This window comes from Trichoderma breve, chromosome 2, assembly GCF_028502605.1.
Source record: "Trichoderma breve strain T069 chromosome 2, whole genome shotgun sequence".
Taxonomy (NCBI): Eukaryota; Fungi; Ascomycota; class Sordariomycetes; order Hypocreales; family Hypocreaceae; genus Trichoderma; species Trichoderma breve.
The window spans coordinates 2,333,062-2,349,820 of NC_079233.1; the positions used below are offsets into that span (position 1 = coordinate 2,333,062).

Below are 16,759 nucleotides of genomic sequence, written 5' to 3' on the forward strand. Positions count from 1 at the left end.
TATCCGTTCGATTTCCAAACATACTGGACATCCTTCTATTCTAGTTAAAAATCCCATTGCGTACATTCTCGCGGCGGGGGCAGCTCCGGCATCAAGCCATCGGCAAATCCTCCCGTCTCAGCAAAAGCAGCCCATTGGGTTTTCAATTGGTCGCTATATTGTTCAATGGGCAGTTCTGTATCCTTGTTGTAGCCTGGAGGACCTTTGGGGAACCAAATCCGTGTCCATGTGCCGTCAAATGCGCGGATCCCAGGCACCTCACCGACATAAGTTACTGGCTGCCCTTTGAACATGGTCAGCCGCCCATCCATAGCCCTTGAGCTGTAACTTTCGATATTTGGGTGCTGTTTCGAACTGCCTGGAGGGTAAGGGTTGTTGCTGCCCACACCAGCTCCCGCTGACGGAGGTTGCTGAGCCCCTGAAAAAGGATTAGCCTGAGAAGATGTGCCATTTGTCTGATTTTGAGCGAAAGGATTGGCGGTGGGCTGTTGCTGTTGTTGTGGTTGTGATTGTTGCCCAAACGGGCTCGCATTATTCTGCGCAAAGGTTTGGTTCGCCGGCGCCCCAAACGGTGACTGATTCTGAACAGGCTGTTGAGAAAATGGACTGCTAGTATTTTGAGCTGGAGATGCGAAAGGATTGGCAGCAGGGGCGGATGGTTGTCCAAAGGGACTTGGGCTGGCGCCTGCCGCAGGGCCGAAAGGGTTCGGCTTCTGTCCAAGCGCAGACGGCTGGCCAAATGCATTTCCTTGCGCCTGAGGTTGTCCAAATGGACTAGATTGTGTGTTTGGCTGAGAAGGTTGGCCAAAAGCAGGGGCACCAAATGGACTAGGCTTGGCCCCAAGTGCAGACGGCTGCCCAAATGCCGAGGCCGGTTGTGATGGTTGAGAGAACGGAGAAGTTGTTTGCGATGGTTGTCCAAATGCTGATGTGGGCTGAGATGGTTGACCAAACGCAGGCTGTGATGGTTGTCCAAAGGGGTTGGACTGCTGGCCTAGAGCAGACGGCTGGCCAAATGCACCTGTCGTGGGCGCCATAGTAGCAGGGTTCCCGCCGAACGGATTTGTAGTAGCGGTGTTCGCACCAAATGGATTTGTAGCGTTGGGCCTTCTTCCCACTCCAAACTCGCCAAATGGTGTGCCTTGGGTTCCCTCTTTACATATATCGTGTCTGTTGGGATGCCGGTTTTCCGCTTCCACAATGAATCGTGCCGCTTCCATCGGGTTTCGCGCCGCGGCTTCCATTTGCTGCTTTGCATTTTGGTACAATTGTTGTGCTTCGTTGAGCTGCGCGCACCTTGGTTAGAACAATCATGAAATAGATTATTTGTGTTGGATATCCTCACAGCCTGCTGCTCATTGCCTGAAGCTTTGCCTACGAGGTAATGAAGTCTGAGTTCTTCAAAGCTCTGTTCGCGAGGATACCCGCCAAAGAGCTGTTCTGGAGCGTCTCGCCCAGGAGCATACGCAGACAGAATCCATTGGGGCGCCTCTATCGTCAAGTCTTTCTCGATCACATCGGGGGCTAAGCTGTATTTTGCTGTTTCCGAGGTCAGCGCCATCAAGAACAATCGACTTCATGCATCTTACTCAACGCGCTCTCACTCCCACCCGTGTTAGTTCCTCCCAAAGCTCCGAAGCGGTTCGAGGACTGATTGCGATTGCCACCGGCATTAGGGTGCTCGTAGCGACAGCTGTCTACCAAAGGGTGTTAGCATCTCTTACAAGGAGAATGTCGAAGTGGAATGAAAAAAGGTGAACGTACTGCCGAACTTGCAATAACCCTGCTGGTAGAACCTGCACACCGCCATAGTGGGCAGTCAGCGGAAGATGATGATTTTAAGATGGTTGCAGCAGCTATGCCATCGCGAAATATCGCCGTTCCAACGTCGTCTCACGATGTTGTCGCGAGAAAGGTGGAAGAAACGAAGGAATCCTGGGCAATTGAAGGTTGGCGATTAGATAGGCCGGAAAGATAAAAGCAAATGCCTAGTAGGCAGCCTTGTGCAGCCTTGGGGCGGTTTAGTGGTTCTCCAGCGCCTACAGGAACCTGCTGGCCAATCATGTCCGCCATACCCGTCCCCTGCATCGTCTCCAATGTCAGTTGTTTCTGAAGCCATCAAACGGATTCATCGGTGCTAGGTATGAATAGATAGATGTCTTGGGCGAATTTGAGCTGAATTGAGTAAACTTATAAAAACCTCAAGCCTAGCCTCTAGATTCCTGATAACCTTATAGAAATCTATATTTTCGGACTTGTAGAGGTACCTAAGATGTTACTGAAGAGTGCAATGCCGAGCAGAAGTACCTCCCTCAGTATTTTATGTGGAAAATACCTTCTTCACTGTAGCCTAGACTGAACTTGCCCAATACCGCATCGTTGATATCTTTACTATACCATATGTAGCTTCTCTTGCTTCTTCCCTTTACAATTACTCTCAGGGCTTAGAAACTTCCGCAACTCTACGTTCGGCTGTTTAAGTCTGTTGAGCTCGTGTGACGTGCGCCCAGTAAAATAACATCAAATGCGCCAAGTCAGGTATATCGCGAAACACGATCACAAATCGACTTCGCTTTAGAAATTTTATTGCATTTTTATTTGTGTTTTTTATATCATTGTGTAATTCATGAAAATTGGTCGTAAATCCCCAATGCCGCCCTCATGCTTTGTAAATGGTCTCATTCTTACCTGTGGAATTTCAGTCCAACTTGTAAAAGCGAGCAATCTGCCTCGCTCATCATCTCTTCACCAACATCATAACGTACACGACGCAACCACCAGTTTAGTACTTTTCGGCCAACTTGAACTCAACGATGGGTCCCTTCTTGGCGCTGGTGAAAATATCCGCCAGCTGGAACTCCTCGGGACGGTGTCGGCCCCATTCCAGATCAGCGCGGCCCTCGCTAGGGTCGGCAACACCAATGGCTCTTCTCATGTCATAGAGGTAGAAGGCTCGAGCAAGAGTCAGGGTCATCTCAACATAGGCCAAGCCCTTGCCGATGCATCCACGAGGTCCAATGCTAAAGGGGCAGAAGGCGGCCTGCGCCTGTGAAACGTCTTCCACGGTTGATGCCCTCTTGGTGGCAGGGTTGATAGCGTCCTTGATCCATCGCTCAGGAGCATAAGTGAATGGCTGGGGGTAGTACTCCTCGTTGTGGTGGATGTTGTAGTGGGGGGTTCCGACGACAATTCCGGCAGGGACGAAATGGCCATCGATGGTGATGCCACCGGGCAGGACCTCACGAGGCAGGATACCGCCAACAGAAGGAGACATACGCATGGCCTCATCGATACAGGCGCGAAGATAGGTACAAGATGCAAGAGTAGGTCCTTGAACAATCTCTTCAACGTCGGAAAACTTGCCTCGGATTTCGTCAACAACCTTCTGCATAGCGTGGGGGTTGCGGGTCAGGTAGAACAGGGTAGAGGCCATGGCAGTCGAGGTGGTATCAGATCCGGCAATAATGCTGGTTGTTTTATGTCAGTATGAGGGGTTCATAAGAGCGTATTAGATGCATATCTTCGGAGATGGCTTACAGCAGGTTAGACTCTCCCCACAGCTCGGGGGTAGAGAAGCCCTGGCCGGTCTCAGGATCACGAGCCTTGAGGAGGTAGTAGAAAAAGTCGCGGCGGTCAGTCTCTTCTCCAAGCTTGGTTCTCTCGGTCAGCTGGGCCTTGCTGTAGGCCATGTAGCGGGCACGTCCAGCGGCGAGCTTGGGGAACATGATCTTGTCGAACTTGAGCTTGTCGACAATGGGCATGGTACCGCACTGGTTCAATCATCAGCACACCATGTTGTTAACTCTTTTGGCAATCAAATGGCTTACAAGAAGATGTCTAGTAGTGGCAGCTTCAACCAGGTCCAGGGCGAAGCGGTTGTCTGGGCTTTCCAGCATGTGGAAAGCCTTGCCGTAGCTCAAATCACCAAGGATATCCATAGCAAGGTAATTGCACCAGTGGGCCATGTTTCGCGGCTGAGTCCAGCCCTTGGATTCGGCATTTCCGTCCTGGAGGCCAATCTGCTCGCAGAAAGTGCGGACGTTGTTGAGGATGTATCGCTGCATCTCCTTCATGGCACTCTCGGAAAAGGCGTGGGAGAGCACACGTCGCTTGCGGGCGTGAACCTCCTTGTCGCGAGTGTTGTGGGTATTGGCGACGGGGTGAGCAAAAGAGTTGTAGAATTCAGCCTTGCGAACATTGGACTTGAAGCCATAGATGTCCTTCAGGGACTGCTGGGTGCTAAATGAGAGGGAGTTGGGGCCATAGCGAACAACCTTGCCTATGAATCAAAACATGTTAGCTACAAATATTGACAATTTCGCGGTTTGACTTTTAGAGCGCCATGTCTTGCGACTTACCATATTTCTGGTGCAGTCGCCAGAATTGAAGGTGACGGTCTCCCTTCCAGGCGTGGTAGAGCTGGTAGCCATCCGTGAGCTTAGCGATAAAAGGGCCCGGATATTTCGCCAGAGGGTGGAAGAAGACGCGGTAGACGACAAATGAAAAGAGCTTGATTTCACGTTAGCTCTGCCAGCTTCATATTCCCGGTTCATCCAAATCGTCCGTCTTGTATTTTCATCTCATCTCGTTTTCTATCATACGGGAACAACTTACATAAAGAGCTCCCGCTGCTAGCAGGAGCCCCAGCCATGCGACGGGGTGTTGATTGCTGAGCGACAGCATTTCTGCACAGTTCAAACCAGCCAAAGTCGAGTATAGACCTCTGCTGAGAAAGAAGAATGACTGAAGAAGAGAGACGAAGCAAAAAAACAAAGAGCGAAGATAAGCTACAAATAAAAAAAAAAAGCCAATCCATCCAACCCTCTGCATCCGCTCCAAGCTTACCCGCAAGCCCCCCAGTCCAACAGTGTTTCACTCGTCGAGTCTGCATCATCGGCTTCCCACGGCACACAGCGTGCCCAGGCTTATCGATTACATATCCATGAATGCTGTTGATGCTGGTTTTTGCAGGCAAAAGTTTATGACATCGGTGGCCCAATCAGCCCTACTGGCGCTTAGATTCGGCGGGGACGTTTGAGGTCTGGCGCGCCCGCCATTCTGGGGGGCCTGTGCGGGGAGCCCAGCATTATCTTGCATTCGCTTTGAATTGCGCCGTGTGCAATTGGGGGCAGATGTGGAGGAAGATGAGGAGATCTAGATTCCGTCGGCATCAACCCCTTTACGCCGGCTTCGAAGGGGCGCGTCATGGTCACGGGGACGGCCATAGAGAGTAGTACTACACGAATCGGTGAGAGGGAGATTGTGCAATATTACAGCAAGAGTGAGGTTCTCAACTGTTCTCATCAGAATTACATAGTATTAATACAGGAGCACACAGATGTCTCAACTTGTGAAAGCTTCAAAGCCAAAATTTCTTCCACACCTTCGCACCACAGCACGTGGCCACCAATAATCTTGAGAATTCAAGTTCTTATTGAAAAAAAGTGTCCGAGCAATAACCAACCACGGAAGAGAACAAACGTCATCCTCTCCGACGAAACCGATAACGAATGGATTGCATAAGCCCCCTTCCCGCTTCCGTCCAACTATCCCGTTGCATAATCGTCCTCGTAACAATACACAACAGGCGGCAGAAGAAGGTACAACAAAAGAAAGTTAAAAATAAAAAATAGCTAAAATGAAAACGAGTGCCAGAGGCGATTGAAGCCGCACCTTGGAACCAATTCCGCCCCGTTTCCGCATCTCTGAATCGCGCCGAAAAGCGTCTCCAAGGCAAAAGCGGATGCCGCCGGTAACCAAAGCTGCGAACAGCCCTCTTCGTTCTCCACTTTATCGGACCGGAGAGGAGTGGAGTTTTGCGGTTCGCGTCCACTTACAGTATTCAGGGACCCAAGTGAGTGAGGCATGGGCAAGGGCTGGATTGCATGATTGCTCCGTGCATTGCCTGTGAGGCTGTCGTGATAGGCTGCCTGCAAAGAGGGATTAGTATTTGAATAGGTAGCCCGGCAGGGCGATACCGGAGACAGTCCGCGGGAATCAGAGACTGTTCCACGGCGCCGAACCGATTTACCACGTCCAATTGCCGTTATCAAGCCAGACCTAGTTGCCTAAACGAGAAAACAATACGGGTCTGAAATCAAGAAGGAATTCGCAATTATTTTACAGCTACACAATTTATATCACAAGAATTATTTCCTCCCCAATCATTCGTTAATCAATAACAGCCGTGTCCGTACCAAGTACATTTTTCCCTTGTCTCTCGCTCCTTCAGAAGCGAGAAGAAAAAAAAAAGCCAAAATCAACCGCCCCATCACCGCCAAATAACTCCGTCCAGACAAGTTTACAATCCCGCCGGCACCGAAATTAGTTGTAGTAACGTGGTTCGTCAAAGACGTGGTATCGATGATCTCTCACACCCTCTCCCCTGAACATGGCAGGATAGCGCCATCCTTCCGGCACGTCCTCCTCCTCTACGCGATGATCCCGCTCTTCGGCCGTCTGGGCTGCTAGCTCCTGAATCTCGGCATCTGAACGCGGAATCACAAACTTCGCAGTCTGTAGCTCTGTGTCGGTAATTGTGCTACGGCTAACGCGGGCATAACCAACACGCTTGATGTTTTTGAACAATATGTATTCGCACCACCGGTCCCAGTCGGTTGGGTCAACATCATGCATGCCAGAAGTCTCGCTCACATAAGTGTTGTAGTTGCCCTCAAGCGGCTCCGTCACCAAGTAGCTGAGTAAGAATGCTGGCCGATCCGTTGAGCCCATAAGTTTCGCAAGGTACTCAGACTGAAGTCGTCGGTCCTCCGGATCTTCTTCCTGGCCAGAGTGGAAAACGAATACGTCAACGAGTTGGCCGTAGACGTCCAGAGTAGCATGAATTGCTGGCGCCAGCTCACCCACGGGACTGGGAAGGAGATGGTGCTTGGATTCCACAATAGGGAACTTGGACAGGAGGGCAGCACCCCACGTGTGCTTGTTGGGGCCGGGACCATAGTCGACGTACATGCCTAGATCCTCGGCGAGGAACTGGGTGGTATCTCGGTTACCCATGATGATACGCTGCAGATCCGACTCCAAGAGACCAATGACATCGACCTCCATCTCTTTAATCAGATCACGCATACGATACTCAGAAGACCACATGTCGTTATCCAGAGAAAAGTGGATCGTCCAGATACCTGCTGTCAGAACCCGATCTTCAGGATGGTAAGGCTTATAATCATTAGTAGGGAACCGCCTGAAGGCCGCACACATGAATAGGACGTTGACGATGATGGCTGACAACCCAAAGTATTTCTTATGCTGCGAGGGTGACGGGCGGCGAGCAGGTTGGTGTCGAGGCCGCGACGTGTTGAAATCGTGTACACCGGCGGCAATCATCAGCATTGTAGTAAGCATGACCCAATCGGTGTGCTCACGAACCAGCGGGCCACCGGGGACGAACGCGTAGGCAACGACCCATACATGGAACAGCACCATGAAGTTGTAGAACATGAAGCCCAGGCCAAATGTCACTGCCGGGTCCTTCTTTGCGGCATTGGAGATGAGTGGCACAGAGACTGCCATGAGGTATGCCGCCAGACCGAGACCACCGTAGTAACCAAACCAATGGCTGAAAAAAGTCAAGACGATAGCACTGACGAATCCCACTGCATACTGAGGCCAACTTCCTGCAAGGCCTGGCCTGTTGATGCCCAAGAAGATACCCGCAGACATGGCAGCGACTGTAAACCAGCCGTGAGTGGAGAAATATGGCCCTCGAATCGGGTACCCCTCCCATACCCAGAGAATCATGGTGCTCGTGTCGGACAGCAATGAATGTAAGCCGAAGAACAAACCACCAATACCAAAAGCAGCCAGGAGGTTTGAGCCTTGCTGCTTTGGTTCATCTGATAGAGAGCCGCCGGTGAGAGGGCCCTTTCTGGTAAATCGGAGAGCCGACAAGATGCCGAGCACGAGTCCCGCACCATTCCATCCGCCGTTGGCGGCATGCATAATAGGCCAGATAGGGTTGTTCGTCGTCCAGGCAAACTTCAACGTAGACGACAAAATCAATCCAATCATCCATCCGAGCAGCTTGGTCTCCAGTCGAACATTGTGAACTGAGTCTGCATGCAGAGAGCTAGCCCAGCCAAGACATGAAAGTCCAACACCGAGGCCAACTGTACACAGACGAAGCACTGGGTCGAGAACAAGGTATGCAGCAACGCCACATAGCGACAAAAGGTGAACCAGTCGCAGATTGTTCACAACAAAGGATCGGAAGACTCCAATTCCCAAAAGCGATGGCGCAACTGTCACCATCACGAAAGCTTCGAAGCCAGAGATACCCATGTGCCAGAGTGGGAAGTCTGATGCATGTCAGAGCAGGGGTCTCAGGAAAAAAAGAAGGCAGGGAAATGGGGAGCTTACACCACACGACAAGACCAAGACTGGTAAGCATTGACCAAAAGACAAACTGCAACAAATTAGTATCCGGGGGATTGAGCATGGAAATCCTCATTCAAACAACTAACCCCATGGTATACACTGGCAGCAGTGTCGAGAGCGTCGGCTGATGTAAATCGGATGGAGAAGAAGCCACCCGTAATCTGTTCCTTTCTGAATGAACCCACTCGTAAGCGACTGCAAAATCAAGTGCCTAGGCGTGGAGGAACTTACTCCTTCTCCAAAACTGCAGATGGGACCGAGGAAAGATTTTCACTATCGAGGAAAAAAGGCTTATTAGAAATGTTCTCGTAGAATAGTTACATTGGACAAGAATTGACAAAGACAAGTTTCTATCTGGGAAGCCATTGCACGTACCCCTTGCTGATTCCCTTGACATCCTTTACCGAAATCTCAAATGTATTAAAATCGAGGGCCGTAACCGCATCGAAGGCCACGTCAAAGAGAATCAAGGCCCATTCAAAAAACGCATACGTCGTATAAGCTAGATTATCGTTAGATCCAATCCGTCGTCTCCCAATTAATGGACTTGGGGGGAAATACCTCCAGCTACACGGTGTACTTTGTGTTGGATGAAGAAATAGATCAGAGGAACCAGAGTTCCGAAGAAAAGGCCTGCCAAGCGCTTGCGCCACATGATCGCGGAGGGGTTTGGCGGACTTAAGGCAATGCAGCCAGTTGTCCACGGCAGAGTGCAAACGATGTATGATATCATGAGAATATCGTGCCAATCGTGATCGTCCGTAGATGTGATGTACGTCCAGCCACCACATGTCAAGGTCCGCAGTAGGCCCATAGAAGCGACGAAGCCCGGAAGCTTGGAACCGGATCTACGAGTCAGAATGTACCATAGGCCGACGAGCGCAAATCGAGGTCCTACAAGCGGCAAATCAAGTCAGCCTCCTCTCCGTGCAATGCTCTTCGGCCGTATCTACCTGATGTGATTGCAATAAAGATCATGAAAAATGAGCGCTCTGGGTATCGGTCGCCGATCGTCGCAGAAACAGACGGGAACCACTCATCTGGGTATCCGTAGAATTCATTCTGTACGATCTTGTGGTAATGCAGAGAAACGCCGACTATCAATGCACTGATGAATGCAGCTGCGACAAGTTAGCAGGCAAAAACATGGCATCGGCCTCCGGTTGCGCAATTCTCGAGCTCCCAGCTCATAGCGACTTACTATAAGCTACAGCCGTATGCGCCCAGCTAACCCACTGTCCATTAAAGCTGAGGACAACGCCGCCTTCCTTGTCCTTGTATCTCGACGACATCGCGACAAAAGAAAGAAACGCAGGTCGCAATCAAAAGAGCGTCCGGAGCATCCGGAAATAAGGACTGGGAGAGTTGAACGAGGGGAGGTTTGAAATCATAAGAGACTGGATTTTTAGTCGCCCGTGCCGAGGGCCTTTCGCGATCGTGTCAACAGGCGACTTGCCCCCCTGTGCCCTGCCGTCTGTGGGGATGACAAGGATTGGATGGATAACACGTCTCGGCGCGAGCTTTTTGTGGTTGAAACGAAAATTAAATGTCGCCCACAGCTTGAGAATACACAGCCTACTAGTCCGTTTTCAGCTGTCACGACAAAATTCCCCAGGCTGCCTTGCAGTGATAAACGACATTGCGCATGCAGGTCAGCTTTGCCGCAGCAATCGCAGTGACTGGCATCATCTAGATCATTTACAGTGTTTGATTGGGCAAAAATAAGTCGAGTAAATCAACAAGCGGCTCTTGAAAATGCGCAAGCATCAGTCGGATTCACATGGACAGATGCTCGAACGGTTTTAAATCGGCTCTCCCTAAAGGGACTAGCTGCTGTGCGGCTCCCGGCTTGATCACGTACAGGGACTTAACAGTGCAAGTAAGCTTGATGACGGAAGGCGAGCGAAAGCCCCGCCAAAATTTCATAGGCCCGCTCGTTGGAGAGGTTCAAACGGGTTCCACTAAAATTTCTGGCAGCCTCATGAAAACTTCGGCCAACGCCAGGTGCAGCTTCTGCTAGGAGACTACGCAAACCCCAAGCTCAACTAATATCGGGAGAGGTCGACATGGCTGGAGTCGCAGACAAGGCGAGGTTCTATCTCGAACGCTCCGTCCCCCAACTGCGAGAGTGGGAGGAGAAATCGATATTTTCCAAGGTGGGCGTGGTTCCTCAGAAAGTTTTCAGTAGGGAAACGGTTGTGAGTACTAGACTAACGCTACGAATCAGGATGAGATTCGCTCAATCGTCCAAAAACGAAACGATTTCGAACACAGAGTGCTTTCCCCGGGCAACACGCCTTCCGAATGGTCGTCCTATGCCCAGTGGGAGCAGTCAGTCGAGTCTCTCCGCTCCAAGCGCTGCCAGAGACTGAAGCTCCGCAACCTCAATTCTGCCCACGCCGGTCAGACTCGCGTCTTGTCAATCTACGATAGAAGTGTCGCCAAACACCCCGCATGCGGTGCATTATGGCGTGAATACCTCGCGTACATGGCAAAGGTCAAGGCGGCGAAACGTTGGCGGAAAACCATGACCAGGGCCCTTCGAATGATGCCCAAGGATCCCGAGATGTGGGTGGTTGCGGCCAATCGATTCGCAAGCGACGGTGACATGGCGGCTGCGAGGAATTGCTTCATGAGAGGCTGTCGGTTCTGCTCCTCAGACTGCACGCTGTGGCTCGAGTACGCAAGATGCGAGATGAAGTGGTTGGAGAGGATGGAGAAAAAGAAGGCCAAGGGTGAAAAGGTAGTGGCGCCTCGTCCGGCAAATGAAGATGATGACCTTCTTCTGCTGGGTGATAGTGACGACGAGGATGAGGATAATGATCTGTCTCTTCCGGAGCCGTCGAAGGCACAGGGCAGCGTCATCGACAAGGAGACGACGCAGGAGCTTCGGTCAAACCCTGCCATGGACGGTGCCATTCCGATGGCCATATTCGATATCTCGCGGAGGCAGCCGTTCTTCAAGGCTGAGGTTGCAGAGCAGTTTTACTTCATGTTCGCTTCCTTTAGCAAGCTCTCGGTCCAGCCAAGGATATCTCAGCACGCATTGGATGCTCTCGATGAGCAGTTCCCCAACGATCCATCTACCTGCAACTGCCATATCCGACAGCCACTTTTGGGCGTTTCGCCATACACGGCAGAGTTTCCTCGAAGCCTGGGTGTGGTTCTGCAGCGGTTAGGATCTTATTTGGAGACCACCACAAACAAGACCCTGTTGGAGAAGAAGACTATTGCCTGGATAGACGCATATCTGCAGTTGGAAGACTTGGACCAGGCGCTTAGAACGGTTCTGGAGCATACCAAGGAGAAATTGGGTGGGGAGGCATCGGCGGCTTAGACTGGTAGACTTGTACATACTAATGCTACCCTGTATGTTTTGCTGGCTTACGCCGTATTTTTGCGTTGGTTTCTTAATAGATTTCTCTACGGCGTGGTTTTATCGCAGCCTGCATGTTTATACCTTTTGCCTTTAACATTTAACAGATTTGTCAATGTTTTCTTGGTCAACATGGGTGTTACACATCACACAGAGAGGACAAATTTCTACTAGGTACTACAGGTATGGATGCCAATCAATGTAAGCCAAGGGATGGTGGTCCAAGCGTACAGGTAGTATTTTCAACCTAGCGCCAGCCACAACGCAAAGTCCCAGACATTGGACAACTTATAAGCACAGGAATAACAGGTGAAAATGCACGTGTTCCAGCCAGTTCTTATCTCCAAGGTGATCCTACCCCTAGCTAGGTGATACATCGTATTCGCAGGCCATGGCTTAGGTAGGGCCACTTGTCAGGTAGCCACGCGAGGAGCAATGGCGCCTCTTGGTGCGTGGGCTAGCCCTGGACAAGCATTAGTTCCCGTGCACACCACACTCTGCCGTTGGAGTTTAACATGGATGGCCCAGGAGACTCTGTCCGGGAGAGTGATTTGCCCACAGGATTTTAACTACGGAGAACTAGGTAACAAGCAAATGGAGGCGTGTTTATGCTCGGTGGCCACGGCGGTGCTAATACGTAGCGACGCAATTGCGGATGGTTCGGTATGTTCCATTGGCCCAATTCCAAGCGGCGCTGTCTGTGGTTGTATGTAAGAGGGATGGATGGATGATCACACTGCCCCATAGGCAGATTTGCCGGTAGTATTACGAAAACCGTACTTTTAGAAACCTTCCCAACCCGGCGGCCGTTATAACACCGCTTCCACGTGCCTGTACGGAGCCGCCATTTGTCAAGGCAAATAAGCAGATGTCGCACATTCCGTTGCAGGTTTTCATGTGCAGTAAGGCTCTAGGATTGTCAAGAACGGTGAGGTTCGCGTCGGCCAAGGCTCAAGGGCCTGCTTGAAGAACCCTTAGACACGGGAGTGCTATGTTGGTGGTATGCGGGGGCTTGTGCGATTGGACACTTATCCTTGACCGTCTCTTTCGACGATGGGCAAATGTCGGGCTTGCAGGCGCGTGCCTAGTGCAGGAATTGGCCGGCAAATTTGGTGACAGGACAGTCGTGGTGCTTTGGATTGGATGATACCTGACGCCTCCGCTGACGGTGAATGGCCTCTTGCCAGGCATCCCATCGCCAGGATTCGGGATGCCATGTAACAGCATTCGCTTCCAAACAAGTGCTCCTTGTAAAATCGTCCAAGAGAACCGACCAGAGGATACCGACGGCGGTTTGCCGATGGGATTGGCTGCGAACGCGGGCACAAAAGCGAGGCCTCGCGGAGGTAATCTCGGCTGGTTGTATGTAGCAACAGACTTGGAGCATCAAAGCGCTCGCAAAACTCCTTCTTAGCGCCGGGATGGGGGTCTTTGGTCTCCATCTATACTTTCCACCTCGGGAGCAGCTCGCAGAGAGGTTGCATAAAAAAACTCAGAAAAGAAAAGACAGGCAGTGAGTCAGATCCATGACGAAATCAGCCTGCTGTTTCATAGCGTTCTGAGATGTCACCGCATCATGCAGCATCCTCTGTCTTTGCCGACACACTTGAGGCTCATGCCGTTGCCGGTAGCACGTTTCGAAGTCGAGTGGAAAAGCACCGAATGGATGGCCCAGCCCAGGTAATATGGTGCAGCGTCGGCGAGATAAAACTCGTTAGTTAATGCTAATATCGTCCCATCCCTTCTTCCTCTTCTTCCGCTTCCTCTTTTCTTTGCTTCTTTTGATTAAGTGGGTGGCGAGAGAACGGAATGGCGGGAGCGTGGTTAGGCCCAGCCCAGGCCACGCATGATGGCACACAACTTAGTAGCTCAACCAGCCCAAAAGGACGCCGTGCAAAAAAGGAGGGGGAAACCTAGGTCGGACAGAGCGATTGAATATAAACAAGAGGGAGGTGATATAAAAGGTTCTGCGTTATGCGCGGTAAGCGATTGGTGGCTGGTTTGCCATCGGCTCTTCGGGTCATGATTAAAGCGCGCTTTGTGACAGAGATGATGGCATACATTACTTGCCGTTACGGTATTCGTACAGACAGCCGTCAAGCTGTGATCAGCAAACGGTGCTTCCACAGACGCACACTAAAGCGGCGGGCTCACGAGAACGACCGGAGCGAGTCTGCCATTATCCGCACGCTTGTCAAACAAAGGCCCATGCCGTTTGGCTGTGCAATTTTCTTTTTCTTTCTTCTTTTCCCTCTAGTTATTTCTTACAGGGAAGGGGGGATGGTGCGTCAAGCCGGGCAGGCGGTTGGTGGTGTTCGGTTGGGCGGTCCATACAAGTACTCGTACATGATACGTGCTGGGCTTTGTGGGGGTAAAGGACCGCGTGAGGAGCTTCAGTTGACGGGCTCCAGGGGAGAGAAAAATGAGCGAATATAGTGAGGCGACCTGTTCCCCCCTTTGGGCTGCGGAGCGCTGCCACGGCAAACGAGCTGCTTAGGGGCAAAATAAGATTTTAAACAGACTTGCCCTTCTTCCTTCAGGTTCTTGCGGCGCGACGCGGATGACGAAGGAACTCCAAGTGAGGACACTGCTGATTTGATGCTCTCAGTGGCGGCGGGCGGGTTTGTCGCTGGCAGCGGAGAATTTAATTGTGTGCCAGATTCGTGCGCTGAGTTGTAGGTACATGTACCGTTGACCTGTAGCTGTAGCTGGAGCTAATGGCAGGCCCAGGTCCGAGGCAGGTACCAGATTATAGGCAGGCTATTAGGCCTTCTGCCTCTCTCACCCATAACTACCCCCCCTTCCCCCGTTTCTCGCCGGCTTTCCTCCCATTTCAATCTTTTCATGAACTCCTCTCCCCTCCTCCCAGCCCTATTCAGGTCGATTTCGACGCCATTTTCTTTGCGCGTTGCCGTGCGTGGCTCATTTTTGCTTCACGGGCTCACTTACATGGCTAGGATCTGATTACCTCACCCAGCTTGTGTGGAGGACCCCCCACGGCTGGTGTCAGTCGGGAAGAGCAAAAGCGGCCAGCGAAATACTCAGCACGAAGGCAGTGACGGATCGCCAACAGCAAAGGAAAAGGCGACAAGTGCTCGTCAAAGCCCGGATTTGCCCTCGGAAAATCACGATGGCCAGACAGAAAACATCACGATGCGAGAACCGGTCATGTCGGAGGGGCCGCTGAGAGACTCGACCAAGGTCCAGCGGCGCTGCCATCAGAGCGCTGTGACAGGGGTGGCTGACCCTGTGGAGACTGGACAGCGGCATCAAACGGTGTCACAAGGCGACACGACGACCCCAGGATTCGTACCATCCCAGTCGACTCGGAGCAGGCTGGCGCCATGCCCACTCTCTCATGCTGGATTTGCTCAGCTTTGATGCCGCTGCGAGGCCTTAGCGGCTGCGAAACGCAAATTGGAATTGCCTGGAGCAACTGAAGCGAAGCGAGCGTCTAAGCCAAACAAAATGCGTTGGACAAGCCGAAGCCTGGTTCGTGGCTTGTGGTGGGGCCGCTCTGGGCACCTATTCTGGTCAGCCTGCAGTCAATTCCTATCAACAAAGTAACACCGGAGGCAAGCTGAGTCGTTGGGAAGGCGATGCAACATCCATTGGCTCGGCACACTGGACAGGAGCTTGGCCCGGAATTGGATGTGTTTTTCTGGATTCCAAAGTGCGCGCCGTCACTCGTTACTCTGCGTGGCATATAGGTGGCAATGAAATCACCAGAGCCACATTCGCGCCACATTAACGCCAGTACCGCTGCATTTCAAGCTGCAGCAAATGAGCCAAAGCAATGATGCAGCTAGAAGTCGAGCCTAATCCTCTTCAACACACCCGCATTGGCAGCATTGGGATATGATGTCGACTTCACGGCAAAGGAGCAGTGGTTGACTTCTGCGACCATGTTTCTCACTTGTCTTATCGCAAGCTGGCCTGGGCCAGGGGGAGAGCATGCACCTGTTGGAACTAGAGTGGTATCCGGAGAGAGTGTACCCCGAGGGGAGCCGCTTGCTCGACAGAATGTGCTTCACTACTGGATTTAGTTGCTTTGGTTGAAGTCAGCATTGCGTCGCAGCAGGCTTATGGTCAGCGCCTGTTAATGCTGCTCCTTCGCGGCTTGAAGGTGGATGCAGCCATACCCAGATTATTGAGCCCTCCAATCGCTGTATCGAAGCAAGCGAGGAGAAAACGAGGAAGGCGTCATATAGCCTGTGAAAGCCGGAAAAGCAATGGCTGCAGTCTATTTGCAGTGCTCCAAAAGACGTTGGCTTTCAGTGCGACCTTTTGGAGATCGAGCACAGCAATTGCTCTGTTTTACTTGTGGTGACGACATCTGCATTCGTTTCACAATACATTCTGCACCAACGGAAGAAGGAAGGGGAAACACCAGACTGCTGCTCGCTGCCTCATTGATACAACGCGCAGTTTAGCGGTGCTTGCGATGCAGGTACTCGCTTTTGGCTAGGCCTCGGTCTGAATTTCTCATCCCAAGTCTTATTCACAACCAACGACGAAGTAGCTGCGCCTCTCAAAAAGGCTACTTGAGCGCGACAAAATCCTATTCCGATTGCAAAATAGGGAACTGATAGCAGCATCAGTCGATCTTGTTAGTGGATCAGCTGCAAATATAGCACTTCTGCTAATACGGAGAGCAAAGGCTACTATCGCGACACTAACGCAGCGCGTCCATTGGCCAGCGGTCCACTTGGCTTATTCGCGCCGGTCAGCGCTAATCCAGAACAGGCTAGTGATCTCAGGAAGGGAGCATTTCACATCGGCCTGAAACTAATCTGCCAATCCAGCGAGGACTCGCAGTCATCCACCTCAACGCGCCTTAGGTAAGACCTGGCTCTCCATTCACTTCACGTTGCCTGCACCTCCTTGCCTTCTGCTGCCCCCCAGGCGACATACCGAGTTGTCTCTATCGCATCGCGACGGCTAGCGAACGCTTCTGCCCCGAGCTGTCGATAGTCTGGGCGCTGC

The 16,759-nt window shown here is 51.7% G+C and overlaps 4 protein-coding genes across 4 annotated transcripts; 1 reads left to right on the plus strand and 3 right to left on the minus strand.

The window, feature by feature from the left end:
* Positions 1-44: 44 nt before the first annotated feature.
* T069G_02942 (zinc finger c-x8-C-x5-C-x3-H type (and similar) domain-containing protein) lies at positions 45-1,810 on the minus strand (the record flags this gene model as incomplete). The annotated part of the gene is made up of 4 exons (XM_056170152.1): positions 45-1,286; positions 1,346-1,539; positions 1,590-1,697; positions 1,765-1,810. The coding sequence occupies 4 exons, from the start codon at positions 1,808-1,810 to the stop codon at positions 45-47; spliced, it is 1,590 nt and encodes a 529-aa protein (XP_056031044.1).
* A 972-nt stretch (positions 1,811-2,782) lies between these two features.
* Positions 2,783-4,683, minus strand: T069G_02943 (cytochrome p450 domain-containing protein; the record flags this gene model as incomplete). Its single annotated transcript, XM_056170153.1, has 5 exons — positions 2,783-3,467; positions 3,538-3,770; positions 3,828-4,279; positions 4,359-4,509; positions 4,615-4,683. 5 exons carry the CDS (start codon positions 4,681-4,683, stop codon positions 2,783-2,785), a joined length of 1,590 nt encoding a protein of 529 aa, XP_056031045.1.
* A 1,641-nt stretch (positions 4,684-6,324) lies between these two features.
* On the minus strand, positions 6,325-9,689 carry T069G_02944 (frag1/DRAM/Sfk1 family domain-containing protein; the record flags this gene model as incomplete). The annotated part of the gene is made up of 8 exons (XM_056170154.1): positions 6,325-8,318; positions 8,380-8,425; positions 8,484-8,568; positions 8,629-8,670; positions 8,773-8,899; positions 8,959-9,291; positions 9,351-9,518; positions 9,599-9,689. The coding sequence occupies 8 exons, from the start codon at positions 9,687-9,689 to the stop codon at positions 6,325-6,327; spliced, it is 2,886 nt and encodes a 961-aa protein (XP_056031046.1).
* A 774-nt stretch (positions 9,690-10,463) lies between these two features.
* Positions 10,464-11,734, plus strand: T069G_02945 (u3 small nucleolar RNA-associated protein 6 domain-containing protein; the record flags this gene model as incomplete). Its single annotated transcript, XM_056170155.1, has 2 exons — positions 10,464-10,553; positions 10,625-11,734. The coding sequence occupies 2 exons, from the start codon at positions 10,464-10,466 to the stop codon at positions 11,732-11,734; spliced, it is 1,200 nt and encodes a 399-aa protein (XP_056031047.1).
* Positions 11,735-16,759: the final 5,025 nt, after the last annotated feature.